Here is an 18,944-nt window from a genome sequence, read left to right on the forward strand (position 1 = left end):
GCATTAGATCCAAATTATTGCAAAAATATTTTTAGTAATTAAAATAACTGTTTTCAATTTGAATATATTTTCAAATGTAATTTATTCCTGTGCTTTCAAAGCCTAATTTTTAGCATCATTACTCCAGCCAACATGATCCTTCAGAAATCATTCTAATATTCTGATTTGCTGTCTAAAAAGCATTTATTATAACAGCTGATTATATTTTTTGAAGTTTTCTGTGAAGAATAGAAAGTTCAGAAGAACAGCATTTAACTGAAACAGAAATCTTTAGTAACATTATAAATATCTTTATCATCACTTTTGATCAATTTAAAGCATCCTTGCTTAATAAAAGTATTCATTTCTATAATTTCTTTCAAAAAAAAAAAATTACACCGACTCCAAGCTTTTAAATGGTATAGTGTATAATGAAAAGCTTTTTATTTCAGATTAATGATGATCTGTGGATCTTTCTATTTATCAAAGAATCCTGAAAAGAAATACTCAACAGTTTTAAATATAGTTCTTAAACAGCAAATCCGCATATTAGAATCATTTCTGAAAAATCATGTGACACTGAAGACTGGAGTAATGATGCTTACAATTTAGCTTTGATCACAGGAATAAATTACATTTTAAAACATATTCAAGTAGAAAGCAGTTATTTTAAATAGTAAAAGAGCAGAAAAGACTTCTTTAAAAAAAACAAATCTTACTGTTCCATTTTGTGTGTGTAATTTACGAGCGAATAAACTCATTAAAATAAGAAAGACTTTCTATTATGCACAGATGATTTAATATAACATTTGGATAAGAGCATCAAAATGAGATGTGAATTACATGAATAAAACATTTAATTAGCCCAGGCTACAGGGATTTTGTAGCAAACCCATTATAGACATGCAATGACTGTGATAAAAACTACTGTAAGCCGTTAATGGGTGACAAAAACAAGGCCAGTTCACGCAGAGGTGACAACAAAATCAGCCCACCCAAAAGTGCACATTCATCTCAGTCAGATTGCTTTTGCATTGTTCAGTGTGACACATGTTATTGGATGCGCTGTATGGCCAGCTGTTGACGAACACACACAGCTGATCGGCTCATGTTGTTTGTGATGATGCCTTGTTTACCAAGGGCCGCCGAATCAGTTTCCTTATAAAATAAAACCACAGGTACGCCCTAACCTATAAATTACGTGAATAACATATTACATATTCGCGAGTCACTAATAAACAGACCTCTTACAGCGAGGCTGACGGATGGATGAGGGATGCCATTGCTGCAGTGTGCAGCTCCAAGGATACACAACCAATCTTACGTTATACAGCGCTGTATTTAACGCACAATTATTTGACACTTGCCTGTTCGCCGAGGTCGATGGCTATGTTGGTTATGGCCAGCGGAACCAGGAATCGGATGAGGGGCCAGTAGTGCGTGAGAGCCGGGAATTTCACCATGTTCGCCGGGAGGAGGAGAGCGGCAGCACTGCCAACATCAGCTGCTCGGGTCTGGAAGGATGCGAGGCCGGTCACAGCCCGTCGAGTTCTGAGTGTTTTCTAGCAGAAATCCGCCGAGATCAGTCCGTCCCTGCCCTCCTACACAACAACAGCATCATAAACAATGATCTGGTGCATGGGAAAATAGGAGGGTCACCAGAAATTTCTGCTGACGGCTTCTCCATTGTTCACCCATCAGTGGAGAGGAAAAAAATACATATAATCGGCCGCGGCGATTAAGTGCGGCACAAGTAGAAAGCCGTATGCATGGAGTCGCTGGGCCAGCCGCTATTCTGCTGTAGATGGCCACTCTGTTAACTGTACTTAAATCATCATCCTTTCTTAACACGTGGGGGACGGTCGGCGCACAAAAGCCACTCCTCTTCTAAACGTCACCTACTGCGTGCAGAAAAAGAACCACACGGATGAATATCACACTGATGTCTAAAATGCAGTTCATTCTCATGGAACAGCTCGCCGGAGAGGTCTGTGTACGAAACAATGGGGATGAAATGGCTGTCTTCGTCCTTTTATCTTACCTGCAATTTCGTTTATTTGACATTATATGTTAACACAACAAATAAAAATATAAAAATGAGTCTTGAACGTCTGACAAAGTGTAAGTGACTCCAAGGAATCTCGAGGATCTCAGTGAAAACCGAACATCTTATTTATTCGGCCAGCTGGTGGAGCTGCAGAGCAGTCAAGTCTTGTGAGACGCGGTGCTGCCTGACAGACTGTCAAATTAAAGGGACCGTTCACCCAAAAATGACAATCATACTGGTTTATGCAAACTGAATGACTTCTTTTTTTCTGAAACGTGACAGAGGAAGACAGTTTGACTAACAGCTTCTTTTGTGCTCTATGTGTTGTTCTCAGGCTCCTAGAGAGAGAGACTTTATTTCATAACCCAGAAGCCCAGAAAGCAGAAAAGCAACTGGCAAAAGTCTTACTCTTGTCAATATGATTAAATAAATAAATATATATTAGATAACTCTCAGCCAGGGGGCGGGTCCATTACAGGCATCAGGCAAACTTCCAAAGGGGCCACGGGATGACTTTAAATTAAATGTTAAATTTAATTAATTTAAATTGCCTTTGAAATTACTGGCGATAAATTCTCCTTTTTTAACCTGAATGAACTATAAATATATTAAAATAATCGAATGCTAATTTAAAATGCTAAAAGGAACACATCAATTGAAATCATATTTTCCCCTTTCAATAACTGTTATTTTTATTTAAGAACATACAGTTCTTAAAAGATCTGGGGTCACAGAATAAATCATACTCCATTAAATATCAACACTCAGTTTCAACAAAAACAACTTTTGTCATTTCATCTTTGAGTCAAATGCACCATGAACTCATAACTAGCATAAAATACCATTTTAGTAAGTCATGAGGGGTAGAAAATATCTGTTGGTCTGGGGACTCTGAATACATACAGTTGAAGTGAAAAGTAAAGTTTACATACACTTTGCAGAATCTGCAAAATGTTAATTATTTTACCAAAATAAATTGGAACCCTTTCCAACAATGACTGTATGATTATAAGATCCGTCTTTTCATGCTGAGGACAACTGAGGGACTCATATGCAACTATTACAGAAGGTTCAAATGCTCACTGATGCTCCAGAAGGAAAAACCATGCATTAAGATCCAGGGGTGAAAACTTTTGAACAGAATAAGGATGTGTGCATTTTTCATATTTTGGCTGAATATAATTTTTTTTCCATTTAGTACTGCCCTTCAGAAGGTACAGAAGATACTTACATGTTTCCTAGGAGACAAAATAAGTTAAATTTACCCTGATCTTCAGATTCAAAAAGTTTTCACCCCCTAGCTCTTAATGCATTGTGTTTCTTTCTGTAAGCATCAGTGAGCGTTTGAACCTTCTGTTATAGTTGCATATGAGTCCCTTATTTGTCTTCAGTGTAAAAAGATGAATCTCAAAATCATACAGTCCTTGTTGGAAAAGGTTAAAATACACAAAAATGCTGAAAAACAATAGAATTGATCGAATCTGAAGGATTTTTCAGAAGAACAGCAGGCAGTTTAACTGTTCAGGACAAACAAGGGACTCATGAACAACTATCACTAAAAAAAAGGCAGCTGTGGATTATTCAGTTAACAACATAGTATCCAGCGTATGTAAACTTTTGAACAGGGTCATTTTTATAAATTCAACTATTATATTTCCTTGTGGACTATATAAACGTCTTTTATGTAAAATATCTTATTCAGGTCAATACCCCCCCAAAAAAATGCATTTTTTATGATCCCTCTTATTTTGGTAAAATAATTAACATTTTTCAGATTCTGCAAGGTGTATGTAAACTTGACTTCAACCGTATAATGACAGAATTAAAGAATATTGCTGTCATCACAGATGATTAGTTTTAAATTTCACTTAAATTGTTTTTGAGACCCACTTTATCCATCTGAGAAATATCACTTGAATCTGATTTTTATTTTCCTGGATGATGCAAAATTTTGATTCATGTTTTTATTTTCTCTTTCCTTGATTAATGTAATGTAACTTTAAACTGGCTTGCCTAAGAACTACATTGATAAACTATATTTGGTACAAAATGTTAGAACTGCAGAGGCCATATTACATTTGCATTGGTTACCTATTAATTACAGGACTTTTAAGGAGTAAAGAAATGGCAGAAGAGATGTCTCAGAAGTTTATGAATGCACAAACCTTTCAATTGATAAAAGGTTTTAGGTTTTGGGAGGCGTAATGGCTAAAACTAGCTTTAATTAATCTTGTATGGTTTACATTACATTGTGTGATATATATATATAAACAAAACCTAAAACCTTTTATCAATTGAAAGGTTTGTGCATTTATAAACTTCTGAGACATCACTTCTGGCATTTCTTTACTCCTTCGTGATAACATTTCATTAAAAACTTTCAGTGAACAATTAATCTGAGATGGAGGCGGACTGTTGTAATGCTGCATGCTTCATCAGATGCTTAATGAATTATTGAGCTGTGTCCGTTTCTCATTTCCTGCCCACGTTGTGTAAATTGCTCTGAAAAGTAATAAATTGTCAGACTATTACGATGACAACTGAAGAAGACACTGAAACCAGTGGACACCAAGATCTTAAACTGAATGGCTTACTAAACTAGCTAAATGTAATGCTACAAATCTAGAAAAGCAAAAGAGCAAGTCTAGATTTACAGTTTAATTTTATTGTAATATGTAACACAATAACTAACATTATAAACTAAACAATTCATATTCAGCTAATCAAAGAATTATTAAAAACTCTTTCTCCCATCCTAGCTGGAGGTCCAGCTGTGTCTCATAAAACTATTGCACAGAATTGATTTAGAAATGCATCCTTATATTTAAAATTACATAGAAAGCAGAATAAGAATAAGCAAATCTTTCATGTTTTAATTCTCACAAATTTAAAGAAACATTCCAAAACATAAACTCAAGAGCAGCCATGTGGAAAACATGAAGGATTGTAACTTCTGAGTTGTGTAGATTGTGTGTGATTGCCATTTACTCTTTATAAACGTGTCGTTATGCTTGATTGTCCTTCTGAAGGCGGATTCCACTTTGGCCTGCCATGTGCATCAAATTTGGAGGGCTTTTTGGGGACGGGTACATTGTAGTGTCTGTCATCTTCTGTAAGCAAGAATAGAGTAGGCCAGTCCTTGTTGTGGTCGTTAGGGTAGTATGTAATAAACTCTTCAGTGTCACACTTGTACAGCCGAACAACCCGGATCATCTGTTGAAGGGAATAACCCAGGAGGCACATCTCCACCTAAACGATATCATCGGGAGTGGTTACTTCATGAAATATGATCACTTCAACCATTAAAACAATGCAATGAATTACTCAACAGTAGATATAATAATAACTACCAGATCTCATGATGAAAACGTAACTGTGGGAACTTTTTCGCAACATGCGAAATATGTACCAAGAAGTACACATCACTGCAGTTATCACTTCCAGTCGCCACTCAACAGACATTTCAAGTCAAAACTGGGGTGAAAACCAACGGCACATAAAACGTACCATACTGGCAAAGAAACTAACACTCTTTTAGTGGCACTCAGTGGACATTTCACATTGAATGTGTCACAAAACGTACATGGCGATATGTATTTAGCATCTTGCGAAAAAGTTCCCACAGGATTTTCATCATGAGATCAGGTTGTACAATAAGCTAGTAGTTATTATTTGTACATGATTGGTTCAAGGCTAAGGATTTTTTGTAAACATGAATTTTAAAGCACACTAACCTGTTCCAGCCCACCACTGAAGCCTACATGTCGGAGGTGGTTGGTGAAGAACGTCTTGGGGCATTTAGACGAGTCACGAGCAAAGAGGAGCCAGCAGAACTCTGGTACATCAGAGCCTTTCTCCATATCTGAGTGCAGCTGAACGGCAGTCCTCAGCATCAAGAACTTCAGCGCTTCCAGAAGCTCATACTCCTCCTCGAGACCTCTGAACACCTGCTGGCACATGTGCTCCCTCTCCTCAAGTTTTTCATACTGGACAGCCTCTTGCCACTGAAGATAAAACAATAAAATATTGGCAGGAAGTACAGTTAAGTTTGAAGTCAATACTACCTCGGTAGTAAGACTTGAATGGCTTAATATAACATAAATGATGTCTCTTATTGAAATATGTAGTGGAAAAACCCATGGAAAATTCACATTATTTTTAAAAAATCCACATTGTTTTATACATATTTTGGATTATGGGGGTGCCATTATATTGATTACATAAAATACTTATTCGATTCCATACTGTGAAGCTTTTAGTTGTAATTTTCAGTCAAAGGGCAACAAGAGAAGTCTTCACTGCTTTTCCAGTGATAAGAAAAGGAGAAAAAAATGGGAAGATGCCTGTGGACAAATAAAACTTCCGAAAGACCTGTGTCTTTGTTCTTTCCACTTTAGCCCTGACGCTTTTAAAGGAAAGGATAGGACAGGAGGTGACATGAGGCCAAGTATGGGAGCAATTGGGGGTTCGGTGCCTTGCTCAAGGGACTCACCTCAGTCGTGGTATTGAGGGTGGAGAGAGGGCTGTACATTCACTCCCCCCACCTACAATCCCTGCCGGACCCGAGACTCGAACCCGCAACCTTTGAGTTACAAGTCCAACTCTCTAACCATTAGGCCATGGCTGCCCCCGTGGCTTTAAGTAGACCACAGCTACTGTAAGAGCTTATAAACGGCAGAGATAAGAAACACTAGATGCCATCCTTACAGAATGTAAGCATGCTGATGCTTGTCATGACGCCGCAGCTACTGAAGGAGTTTCTCAGCATGGATTTCACTCAATATCTAGGGGCGTTTAGACTCCTTGTGGAGAAAAAACTATGGTACGGCATTTGGTTTAAGCTACACTTATATTCATATATTTACACCTGTAAGCTCTTTCAGTAGCTGTGGTCATCATATCATTATTTTATTTTCAGAGTTGTGTTGTGGTAAAAATAGCAACATGCAGTGCCAGTAACTCACCAAGTGCAACCATTTCACGTCATCGAAATAATAGAAAGTCCAAAAAGTATATAAAACGTTGTGGATTTTTAAAATAACATAAATCTTTAGTGGATTTTTAACTGCATTTTTTTCAGTAAGAGACATAATTTACATTATATAAATCCATACAAGTCTTAAAGGACTAGTTTACTTCCAGAACAAAAATTCACAGATAATTTACTCACCCCCTTTTCATCTAGGATGTTCATGTCTTTCTTTCTTCAGTCAAAAAAGAAATTATGTGTTTTAAGGAAAACATTTCAGGAATTTTCTCCAAATAGTAGATTTCGATGGTGCCTGCGAGTTTGAACTTCCAAAAGGCAGTTTAATTGCAGCTTCAAAGGGCTCTAAACGACCCCCGTAGAGGAAGAAGGGTCTTCTTTAGTGAAACGACTGGTTATAAAACGACATATATATGTCGAAAAACTCCCATTTTCTTTTCCAACTTCAAAATCATCGTACATCGCTGCAGCAGTACCGACCCAATGTTTACAAAGTGAACGTGCACGGTAAAACAGCAATGAAGGATGATTTTAAGGCACCACAGAAGTGCAATATGAGTAAAAATTCCTGAAATTTCTTCACGACTGAAGACAGAAATACAGTAAGTTATCTGTAAATTTTTGTTCTGAAAGTGAACTAATCCTTTAACACCCGGGGGTTCCCTTTAAAGAATCTAATAATGAATGAAAAGTTACCCTTTTCTTCAGCTGCTCCAGACATTGTTCAAGATGCTGCACTTTGCTCTTGCTTGGTTCAAATGGGAACTGCCACTCTTTAATGAAATCCTGATCAGAGTGCATTTCTTCTGGCCACTGTAATGAGAAATTCACAATGCACCAAATTAATTTAACACATAACGTTCTATGCAAAAAAATAACGATCAAGTCATACTGTTTTGTGCAAGAACAGAATTAGTGGGGATGTCTAATGTCTAAACACAAAAAGGCTAAATTACCTTACTAATGTCAGAGTCATGTAACCAGGCAGGAAGCTGTTTTGACTGGCTGAGCACCTGGAAGAGCGTCGCCCGTAGTGCACAATAGTTATCACCTCTTACTCGGCGCAGATCGAACTCAATAGCTATTGCTTCATATCCCTAAAACAAGAAGAGGCATGTGTGAGAAATGCCTTTTAGAAAAAAACAAAACCCACTTATACAGTAAAGTGTGAAAGATGCAGGCTCACCTTTCGGATAAGCTGACTTTTTGTGGTGTTGCCTTTCCATTCTCTCTCGCTGTAGGTTTGAAGATCCTCGACAGCTGATACACTGCTCTGGGTCTCACCAACAGCCGCTGATGGGAATAAAGACACCTCAAGCTCAGGCAAAAACAACCTCACAGACATCTCTACAACATTTCAATATACGCTGAACATTCTTCAAAATCCGAACACTACCTGACTTTGACTGCTGCTTGTCCTGCAGCTCTTTCTGTATTTCCTCTTCTCCTCTGTACAGGTCCACATCACTATGAAACAACAAAGACTCATGCAAAAGGTGCATAATGGGTTGTGTCACTTCCTTATTTTAGTAAACAGTGCATAATATTTGTCCCGTAACCATCACATTTGTCACTTGATTAAGAAAATCACGTTTTTTAAACACTAAACACTATCATACATAGGGATAGTATTTATAGAAATGAATACTTTACTTAACAAGGATGTTTTAAATTAATTAAAGGTGATGATAAAGACATTTATAATGTTACAAAAGATCTCTATTTTAGATAAATGCTGTTCTTCTGAATTTTATATTCATCAAAGATACCTGAAAAACTCAGCTGTTTTCAACATAATAAATGTTTTTTTTTAGCAAATCAGAATATTAAAATGATTTCTGAATGATCGTGTGAAAACTTAGGTTTGAAATCACAGGAATAAATTGCATTTTAAAATATATTCAAATAGAAAACTTATTTTAAACAGTAAAAATATTTCAAACTGTACTGTTTTGCTGTACTTTGGATCAAATAAATGCAGGTGTGGTGAGCAGACGTAAAAAAGAAAATTACAAATCTTGTACAACTGTCATGTTAGTCAACTGTCAGTGCTTAAAACTAGTGCATTTGACTAAAGAGAAGATATTAATTATTAAAAAAAAAAATAATAATTAAAAAATAGTACATTTGGAGTAAAGCATGTCACTAAAAGTGATAGTAAGCTTTATCTTAAAACCCAAAAGGAAATTTGAAATTTAAATGAAATGTAAATGTATACAAAAAAACCTTGACATGACAAACATAGTTTAACCTCAATTTCACAAAATAGCAGGCATCCAGATTAATAATTAGAAGTATTAATTTAATCTACACATATTTCTCTTCACCTTGAAGACCACTTAAGTAAAAAGTGGCACAAACCACACAACTCCCTCATAAAGCGCCTACTGTATAAAAAAGCTACAGCCATACTCCATGCACACAAAGAGTTGAATTGACAGGAAGAATACCTCTTTTCATCTTCAGTAGACGTCTTCATCGGATGCTGCTGTGATGAATGACTGTCACTAAGAGTAACTTTGGCCTCCTTTTGAGCACGTTTTTGCATAGTGTGGGAAGACTCTGTGCTTCTCTCAGGTCCAGGAGAACCAGCATCTTTTCCAGCTGCCTGGCCCTTCACATTTGCTTTTTGACCTTGAGAGCCCTGTGTCGAACTAAAAAGAATGATAAATCGTGTTCAACTTGAAATAACACATGCTTAGATATAAGATGTTAGAATTGACGACATTTAAAATAACTTATCATCTTATATTTTACTTTAAGGAAATCAGTGCTATGGCATACCCATGACTCGTTTTGACTTTTTTACTCTGTCGTTCAGAATCACAAGCAGACTTTGCTGTTTTATTCATGGTTTTGACTTGGTGAGTTTGTTGATTTTGGACATCCTTCGTACCTGAATCATAACACTTGTGCAGAGACGTCCAACCTGCATCTCTGCATGGCGCGCTGATGCAGAGGGGAAATACAAATACAAACTAAATATCAAATGTGCCACAGTTGACTACATTGGCACTTCTACGGGCACTTCTGCACATCACAATGGAAACAAGTTTTGCGACAAGCAGAAAAAACTAACAGAAACACTTCCGCATTCTGTCAGTCTTCACACAGTCTCACCAGTGATATAACCACATCAGTTACAAAACGAAGAGTAACAATCAATGTCTTGATTTACTAGCCAATCTTAAATAAAACAGTAAAAACTGCTGAAGGCGCTTTTATTAAACTTACCTGTTTTTTACTGCCCTGGCGTACAGAGACTACAAAATATTAAGATTACAATACGAAAAGCCTATGAATACTTCCTGTGAAAAGGGTATTGTGGGAATAGTAGTTTTCCGGTGCGCCGCTGCTTACTGTTGCCATGTCCTCTCATTTTAATCGACGTAAGCTTGTTTGCCCAAGCAAATATTCCTTAATTTTAACACTTTTTAGTCCTTCTTATGGCACACAGTCGCCTGTTTGGGTTTGTTAGCGTCCCCATAGCACAATAGAATAACCATCTTATCGGCATTAGTGGCAAATAACTCAGAATATAGTGTTTCTCTTGTTTTGACTCGGTTTAATGATCGCTGATTAAGTCACAAACCATGTGTGCTTTGCAGCATTCTGCTCGAAAATAGTTCCTAGTATGCCACACAACTATTTGCTAATTCATTTACTTTCTTCACTTACAGGCTTATCAATGCGTTAGTAAGCCCATGGGTGAGACTTCCGGTTTATTTTCCGCTATAGACCTTTTTCCTGAGTAAACGATGAGCGCCGCCATTACGAATTCTAACGTCAGATTGAGTGCTTTTCTGTTCCGGTTTCCATAGGAACCCATTCAAATAGCGTCCATCTGTTTTTAATGTAGCTAACGTCCGCTGCTTCGTGTCATCTACACACTCATTAAAGTGAGGCACTGACAAATGACGGTCATTGCGACGTTGCCAAGTGATGGCGCTATGGAGCCATGTGCTTTTTAACAACATTTTAATAGGTTTAACATTAGTTTATTAGCTCGGAATATACCCTAATTTGACTAGAAACAATGCAGACCGGAAATGCAAAGCATTCTTTCAGTTAAGAGTCGGACTTACTGTAACGGCCAAAGCTATGTTTTTGCATACATTACATTATATTGTGAGGTGCCCTTTAAGAGACTGATCACGTAACATATAACGCATGCTGTGTGAGATGACGTAGAATGACTACATGACTGTTTAATGAGAACCAGAGCCATATAAAAAGAGAGTTGCGACACTCCCATAGGCTTCCATAGGAACTGAGGAATGCGGAAGTAAAGCGTGTCATGGAGCGGTCAATAGTTCCAAACAACCAATAGCTCCTCCATTGAAGCCCATTCATTTCAGCGCTTCTCAAGCACAGTCGCAAGTATATTGAAGAAATTACTGCATTTCTTTACATTTTAACGCATCAGTTGACCTCTCGAAAAACTGGCCAATAGTGGTGTTTTATGAAGCGTGTTATAGTTAATGTTTATCGTTAAAAAATAAACAGTTAAACTGTAAATGCAGCTGGATAACGTGAGAAACACCGTAATAGCGACCATAACCAGATACTAGTTGTCATATTTTTATGTTTTTAGTCTTTCTGCTATCTTTCTCTCACTGTAGGAGGTTGAATGAGTTTCAGTAAAGACTGCATTCAAGAAACACGATAAAAATGTATGCTGAATGCAATTCGTTGCCTTGTGTTTTTTTAAACATTATTTTCATCTTTTCTATTATGTTAAATGCCATTTTTGCTTGCCTTTTATAATATTCACTTATGTTGTATATTTGAATATCATAAAACAAGAGTAAATTACTTTTTTTTTATTTAACATTAAATCGTTAAATCGAAACATACTGTATAAAAAAAGAGTGTTTGATCATGTCCAAATACACATGCAGATGTATTTAACCTTAAATATTACACTAACTGTAATCTAAATACTATATTAGAAAATGTTATCTTTTAAATGGTCAGGATCATTATTGCACATATTAAGTACAAAAAAACCTCCTCAAAATATTTACTAAATAGAACTTAACTATATATATTACAGTTATTTAATTGAATAAAAGTTACACTTAAGGTGTTTGGTCACATTTGACTGCCAAAGAGTATGAGAACATATTAATTATGTCTCTTTATCACTCCCCAGAATAAAATGCGATTGTAAAGCGTATTCAGAGAAGTTATCAATACACAATCAATGCACATTATGTGTTAATAATTACTCGAAATTGCTGCAAATATAGTAAAACTGCTGTCTATCCTATTTAACTCCATTCAAACACATTGACAGCGCGGAGCTGTTTGGAACTATTGAGAGCTCCATGAACCACGTGACCGTGCGGCGGCGAGATCAAAGCGTGTCGCAACTCTCTTTTTATATGGCTCTGATGAGAACCATATGGATGATAAGTTTGCTCTGCCTTGCTATTAATTTGAATTTACTTTTATTTGTAACGCCAAGAAAGAGTTAAACTCTCATGTATGAGAGGGGCACGTTGTTGTGTACCAGCCATTAAACGTGTGGATCACCAACTTTGCCGTTTTCTATCTCTTTCATTTCACTAACTTGAATAGTTATCCGGGTTAGAGCGTTACATTACTTCCGTGTTCAGGAAAAACGTCTATAGGGAAATAATAAGAATAACAACGTGCAGTAAACAGTAAAACTGTTTGCACTACAAACCAGTGTGCTCATAATTAAGATAATATATTAAAGTAATAATACAGTAAGACACACTAATTTGCAATATCAAGTAGCAAAATGAGCTGTTTTGTACAGCTAAAAATAGCAGGATGCAGATGAGACCGGAAGCCAGACCCATAAAATTTACAAATGGCCGCGCCATTCTTATGGAAAGACAAAGGTGGGTAGGCTAACTTATTAATCATATGATTTAAAAAAGAAAAAAAATCTAACATAATATATTACAAATAATATAAATCATGATTATTATTAATCTTATATTTTCTTATATCTTATTAATGTTCGTTATAATATTATATAACAGCCTATTTTATGCAATTTTATGCAACAATACATTAGACAAAATAATTCTGAAATCTTTTAACATTCTATCCAAAAGCTTGTTTGCTTGTTTCGTATCCATTTTTCTAGCAATATCTGGCAACAACGACACAGTTCTTAGTTGTAAACGGTATTTTTCTGTGTTTTTGTGAACTGTTAAAAGAAAAACACCGGTTCAGAGAAACAAAAACTTACCCTTCATTATTTAAATCCTTGTGATAAAGGTGTGACATCCTGTTTGTGTTCTTTTTGTTAAGTCCTCCATTGTCCCCTGCCCTGGTTGCAATGGTCAAAATCTGATCTCCGTTAAATCCTGTTTTTTCAGTGTTGACTGATGGTGTGGAAATACAGCAATTCCCCATTACCACCATGCAGACCTGGTGTCCAATAAAGCAATAAATAAGTCATAGCTTATTTACATCACAGTTGTGGCTTCTGCCTAGCCATCTGCCATTTTTGTTTTGTTTGCCTTCAGGATATGAGCAGTGAGATACATGTGTTTGAATTTTAAACTTTAAATAGTCTGACCAAAATAGAGCCCTATGGCATCCGACCCTAGTAGCTAATACTACTCAGGCCAAGGCTGTGCAGGGTGTTTTTTCATCCACTAGATGACAGCATTTAGTTTGTTTCAGAATTGTTGAGACTATCATTTTGGATAGGCTACATTCTAAAAAATGCTGGGTTAAAAAAATAAATAAATAAATAAACTGACCCAACAAGTGGAATCCAGCATTTTTAGAGTGTAGTAATAACAGTAGATTCTTTGGAAATTAAATTAGTAATAAATTAATGAATTAATAAAATATTTTTTGGCATATGCACATATTTTAAAGTAAGTATATGGGCCATTCTACAGAATTGGTCCAAAGTCAGAGTTGGAAATGTGTTTTTTTTTCCCCAAAAAAATTGTAAAATTGTATATCATCCAGTGTACACATTTCTTGTTATTGCGCCAATTAATTCTCATATTGTATTTTCAGACAGTTTTGGAATATATCATCCAGTGTACACATTTCTTGTTATTGCGCCAATTAATTCTCATATTTTATTTTCAGACAGTTTTGGAATATTTGTCCTCTCCCCAAGTGTCACTAATTAAATTACAGTAATAATAATTTTTTTGGAGGGTTATATTGACCTATAAAATTTTTATATATACACACACACAATTTATTACATTTGTTGTATTTTGAATCCATACTGATTTCAAAGTTAAGGATTCATTAGTTTGAATATACATAGAACCAAAAACGATCATAACATATTAGTTGATATTTCAGTATACTTTATTTTTGACAAAACATCTCATATTTCGGTCATAACAGCACATTAAAAGCAAAAGCAAAACAGTACTAAAACATTCTATATTTTACAAAGAAAATATAAAATATTTTTATTGAACTTTTAGACTTTTAAAAATAACAATGGAAAACAAATCTAAAATTATTTCAATGTAAAATAGTTGAAATTTAGGTGTTAGGGTTCAGGACAGCCACCTCCAAGTACCCAATAAATGATGATTTTATATACTGTATATTAAGCCTATAGGCTAGTATTTAAACATTATTGTGGGTTTCAACAGATAATAGAAGGATCTTAGTAAACATCTAAGATTTGAAAACTTGAATGCTTTTTAAATGTGTTTTTTGGCTGTGGGACAGCATTTTGCACCAATTCTGCAGAATGTCCAATATATAATCCCATATATATTAAGTATATAATATTTATTTCATTTAGATAAAATAAAACATAAGAAATAATAAATTAAAAAATGCAATTTAATAAAAATGTCTTCATTTTAAAAAGAATACGACTAGTGCTAGAGGCTGTAGGGTGACCGTGACCACACTGCGCCTGCTTTGCCTTTGCCAATGAGGGGGCATCAAAAGTAGGCAACAGGGAGGGACTGGAGCGTAAAACGTGAGAGTGTAAGAACACATGAAACCACAAGAGATGCAATAGAGCACATTTACTAGCGAATTGCGTCGCTCTACCAGTCCCTGTAGGTATCCCCATTGGCACACACAAGTTGATACGTGTTATAAACCTAATGGTCACCTAAAAATTATCGATGAAATTCTCAAGCGTATTTGATATCCTGTATTTTAAATATTAATAAATAGCCGTTTGGCAAGGGCTCTCTGTCGTGGGTACTGTCGCTTTAAATGGCGCTCCTCCCCCTCCGCTTTCCTCTGCTCTGGAGGTGCTGAAACGTCGCCTTTCTCGTTTCAGAGCACTAGCAGCCATGGCTGAAATAAAGACGGGCATATTTGCCAAAAACGTCCAGAAGAGGCTCAGTCGGGCGCAGGAAAAGGTATGGATCTTTTTATATTCTTAGATGCGATATTCCAACAATGACTTGACTGTTCGAGGACGTTTGATAAAGCCAAAGGCAGAATTTTGTGTTCGTGGAGCTGTCCAGCAGACGCTCCTGTTTGGGGATAGAGATTCAGGTGTGCGTTTTAACCTGAAATTTTTCAGGTTAAAAGAAAATGCATTTTCCATTCTCCTTTCTCACAAGAATAGTTTACATTTTCAATAACGTATATCATTCCCAGCCTCAAAAATGCGCAGACTGCAATCTTAGCCAGCACTGCCATTTAAAAGCGACGGAGGATCTGCTCCATGACAGAAAACTCACTTAAAACCATGAGGAATTTTGATAATTTGTGATGTAAATTTATTCTATAAACATTTTTGAAGAGAAATGATTCATCTCAGTTTAAATGCATTGGATGACTGGTGGAATATAATGTGACACAGTACATTGACACGTATTACTGTTTGTCTCGTCGTTCATTTTGACTGTTTTTATTACTATATTAGTTTTCCTTCTATTCCTGACTGTGTAATCCATTATTACTTAAGATGTTGGTTGAAGCTGTCATTTTCCTGCAAGGTCAGGAGAAGGGGAGGTGGGGGATGCCCTCGTCTATGCGGTATGAATACTAGCAGGAGGAGATTTCCGAGTGGCCACGAGATCGTGAAGGCCGCTTAATGTGGTTGTAGAGAAACACGCGACAGCCTTTCTCTCTTTATAACGAGATATAGCCTAAATAGACTAGTAAGTGTATGTCGCTTTCACTTTTTGTTTTTGACAATAAACTCGTATTTCGTTGATTTTGGATATCGTGGTTTTGCTTAGACAGCCTGCGCAGTACTTTGCAGTTGGTAGCGAATATGATTGATATGAAATGTCTGTCAGCTTTTAGACGGAAGGCGTCTGGTAAACAGAGCGGTAGTGGTTTTCCAGAGCCCGAGCCGAGCTGCAGTAAGAGGATTGTTTTTCTTTTAATACCCATGCTTCACCCACAGACTGAAGGCCAGCTGTAATGAGACATCGAAAGTGAAGATTCCCTTGAGGTCCGTGTTTCATGTTTTCATGTGTATGAGCTACGGGTGGCACATCGTGGTAGTGTTTTTCAGAGGGAACTATGCAAAAGTGGGACAGTTTGTGGTGGGAGGTGGATGAAAGCTTTATATTCTCTGCCTTTTGGGATCCTGCCATGCCAAAACGCTGTAAATTAATCAAAACAATAGATTAGTGTTTATATTTTTAAGGTGAAGTGTGAAAGATCGTCAGCAAACGTGGGATAGTGTTTCTAACATGTTCATACAGGTTGATAATATGATATAGGTTTATATCATCTCATGTATGCTTGCTTTGAATTAGGTGTATGTCTCTCCTGTTAAAACAAGTATTCTTTTATGTCAGTTGAAAGTGGTCAAGCTGGCTTTTGGAGCATTACTTGGTTTAGCTGGTTTGTTACTGGTGTAAGACTTGACTAACCAGCTAGATGGAGGTCTATCAGCTTAATCTGTCTGTCATGTTATCTCTTAATCATAGGCCTATTATTATTAGAACAGTTTTAAAAAAAGTCTACTGCCAAAAATACTCAAAAAATGTAAAGATAAACATGCATTTTTTTAACATATAGACTATATTGTAGCTTTTAATATTAATGATTTTGACATATACATTACCAGTCAAAAGTTTGTGAACAGTAAGATTTGTAATGATTTTGAATAAGTCTCTTGCTCACCAAGCCTGCATTTATTTGATCAAAAGCACAGCAGTACAATTCTGAAATATTTTTACTATTTAATATAACTGCTTCTATTTGAATATATTTTACAATGTAATTTATTCCTGTGATTTCAAAGCTGAATTTTTAGCATCATTACTCCAGTCACCTGATCCTTCAAGAAATCATTCTAATATTTTGATTTACTGCTCAAAACATGTATTATTATTATTATGTTAAAACAGTAAGTAAAATGTTTTTAAGGTTTCTTTGATGAATAGAAAGTTTAGAAGAAAAAAATTAAATCTTTTGTAACATTATAAATGTCTTTATCATGTGACACTGAAGACTGGAGTAATGAGGCTAAAAATTCAGCTTTGAAATCAGGAATAAATTCTATTTTAAAATAAATTCAAATAGAAAACAGTTATTTTAAACAGTAAGAATATTTTAACATTTTACTGTTTTTATTGTTCTTTGAATCAAATAAATGCAGGCTTGGTGAGCAGAGATTAAAAATTTTACTAAAAAACTGTCGAATTTCTGGGTATATTTTATGCTGAAATCCTTCAAAACCACAACTACTACAATGACATCAGGCAAATGAAAACATTTTAACAATGATAAGACCCTTGTGGCAGTTATTAATGACTGTTACATTTGATAGCCTCACAATATTTAAAAAGCAATCAATCATGAATCTTATTTGTCTTACGTTTGATGATGACTCATGCATAACTGTAATAATTAAAAATCATAGCTTTGGTCTGTTGCCACAGAGTAATCTTTCCCTCGTTCTGGTATCATTTCTAGGTCCAATAATTTATGGTTTCACAATATCAATGATGCAGTTTTGAAGCAATGCTACTCGAATTTCAAATATCTCTCTGAAGAGCATCATGAAGCCATACAGTTCAAGAATGTTCGGTCTGGCTGCTCAGAGAATGTTTATCAGCGTAACATGATTCCCTTAAGGGTTAAGACCTGCACATTTAGGAACAGGTATACAATTTACTGCCTCTGGAACAGAAGATCCTGACCAGGGCAGATAACATGATTAGGAGTGTAAGGGATCCTTTTATCTGAGCCCCTGTGAGGACAAAATACCTCACAATCATCTGAAATCACTCATAATCCTGTTGCTTACTGTCACAGGAAGATTGCGGCATCGTGACAATGTAATAGAGAACTGAATGCCGCATTGCACTAAGCTCTGTGACTTAATGTTTTACAAAATATCTGAATGCCTTTGCTAAGCAGCATCACAACAACAAACATGCATGTAAATTGATTTGTTGTGTGCTCTTGTGTATTGCAGGATAGATATTAGCATCCACATCTTGGGAAATCATATATAATTAAACTATAATTGTTGGCACTGTTCAGTTTGTTAAGCATTACCAAGATTATTTTTTTTACATTATAAAACATGAAGGATATTTGTCAACATAAACTAGAGGACAGCACTGCCTGTGTGGATGAGGCAGGGTGGAGTTTTTAAGGCCTAAGTTGTGTTAATATTTTATTGGCTGGCTGCTTCTGTTGTATAGTGTTTCCAGGTTGGGCTTTGTGTCTTAGATTAGTGCCGTTTGCCTTCTGGAGAGTTCAGTGTTGATTCTCTGGCTCTAGTTGTTAAGTTTAGGATGTTTTTTTAAGAACTGAAACATACAGATGAACACATTGGAGTGATTTTGGTCTTTGCTTTTTATAGTGCGATACAGCACCATATTAAATATACTTTACACTTTTAAATAAATTATATATTTAGGCAGAGTGCAATATATCTAAAAACAAAGAGAGGTATCTGTTTTTTTATTACTGTTCCCAGCAGAAGAACATTCAGAACCGTTTCTATTTGTCAGTTTTGTC

General features: G+C 35.9%; 3 protein-coding genes across 12 annotated transcripts in view; 1 reads left to right on the top strand and 2 right to left on the bottom strand.

Moving 5' to 3' along the window:
• ankhb (ANKH inorganic pyrophosphate transport regulator b) overlaps positions 1–2,099 on the bottom strand; it is a 31,360-nt gene extending 29,261 nt beyond the window's left edge. Inside the window, exon 1 of the mRNA XM_073849032.1 lies at positions 1,347–2,099. Within this exon, the coding sequence (XP_073705133.1) occupies positions 1,347–1,442 (96 nt within the window). The 5' untranslated portion in view covers positions 1,443–2,099. The remainder of the gene's footprint in view (positions 1–1,346) is intronic.
• A 2,565-nt stretch (positions 2,100–4,664) lies between these two features.
• Positions 4,665–10,331, bottom strand: otulinb (OTU deubiquitinase with linear linkage specificity b). Of its 4 annotated transcripts, none has more exons than XM_073849652.1 (9): positions 10,248–10,331; positions 9,910–9,962; positions 9,464–9,667; positions 8,410–8,480; positions 8,200–8,306; positions 7,970–8,110; positions 7,710–7,826; positions 5,761–6,030; positions 4,665–5,275 (listed from the first exon to the last, which is right to left on the bottom strand). In XM_073849652.1, exons 3-9 carry the CDS (start codon positions 9,559–9,561, stop codon positions 5,018–5,020), a joined length of 1,062 nt encoding a protein of 353 aa, XP_073705753.1. In that variant the 5' UTR covers positions 9,562–9,667; positions 9,910–9,962; positions 10,248–10,331; the 3' UTR covers positions 4,665–5,017. The 4 variants fall into 4 exon arrangements, with proteins under 4 accessions (XP_073705753.1, XP_073705752.1, XP_073705751.1 ...); XM_073849651.1 differs by having other exon boundaries at positions 9,798–9,962; positions 10,248–10,309; XM_073849650.1 differs by lacking the exon at positions 10,248–10,331 and having other exon boundaries at positions 9,798–10,210.
• Positions 10,332–15,225: 4,894 nt separating this feature from the next.
• The window catches only part of amph (amphiphysin), a 38,714-nt gene continuing 34,995 nt past the window's right edge, over positions 15,226–18,944 (top strand). For all 7 annotated transcript variants that reach the window (XM_073848518.1, XM_073848522.1, XM_073848520.1 and 4 more), the window contains exon 1: positions 15,226–15,364. In XM_073848518.1, coding sequence (XP_073704619.1) covers positions 15,296–15,364 — 69 coding nt within the window. In that variant the 5' untranslated portion in view covers positions 15,226–15,295. The remainder of the gene's footprint in view (positions 15,365–18,944) is intronic.

Source organism: Garra rufa, chromosome 10, assembly GCF_049309525.1.
Source record: "Garra rufa chromosome 10, GarRuf1.0, whole genome shotgun sequence".
Taxonomy (NCBI): domain Eukaryota; kingdom Metazoa; phylum Chordata; class Actinopteri; order Cypriniformes; family Cyprinidae; genus Garra; species Garra rufa.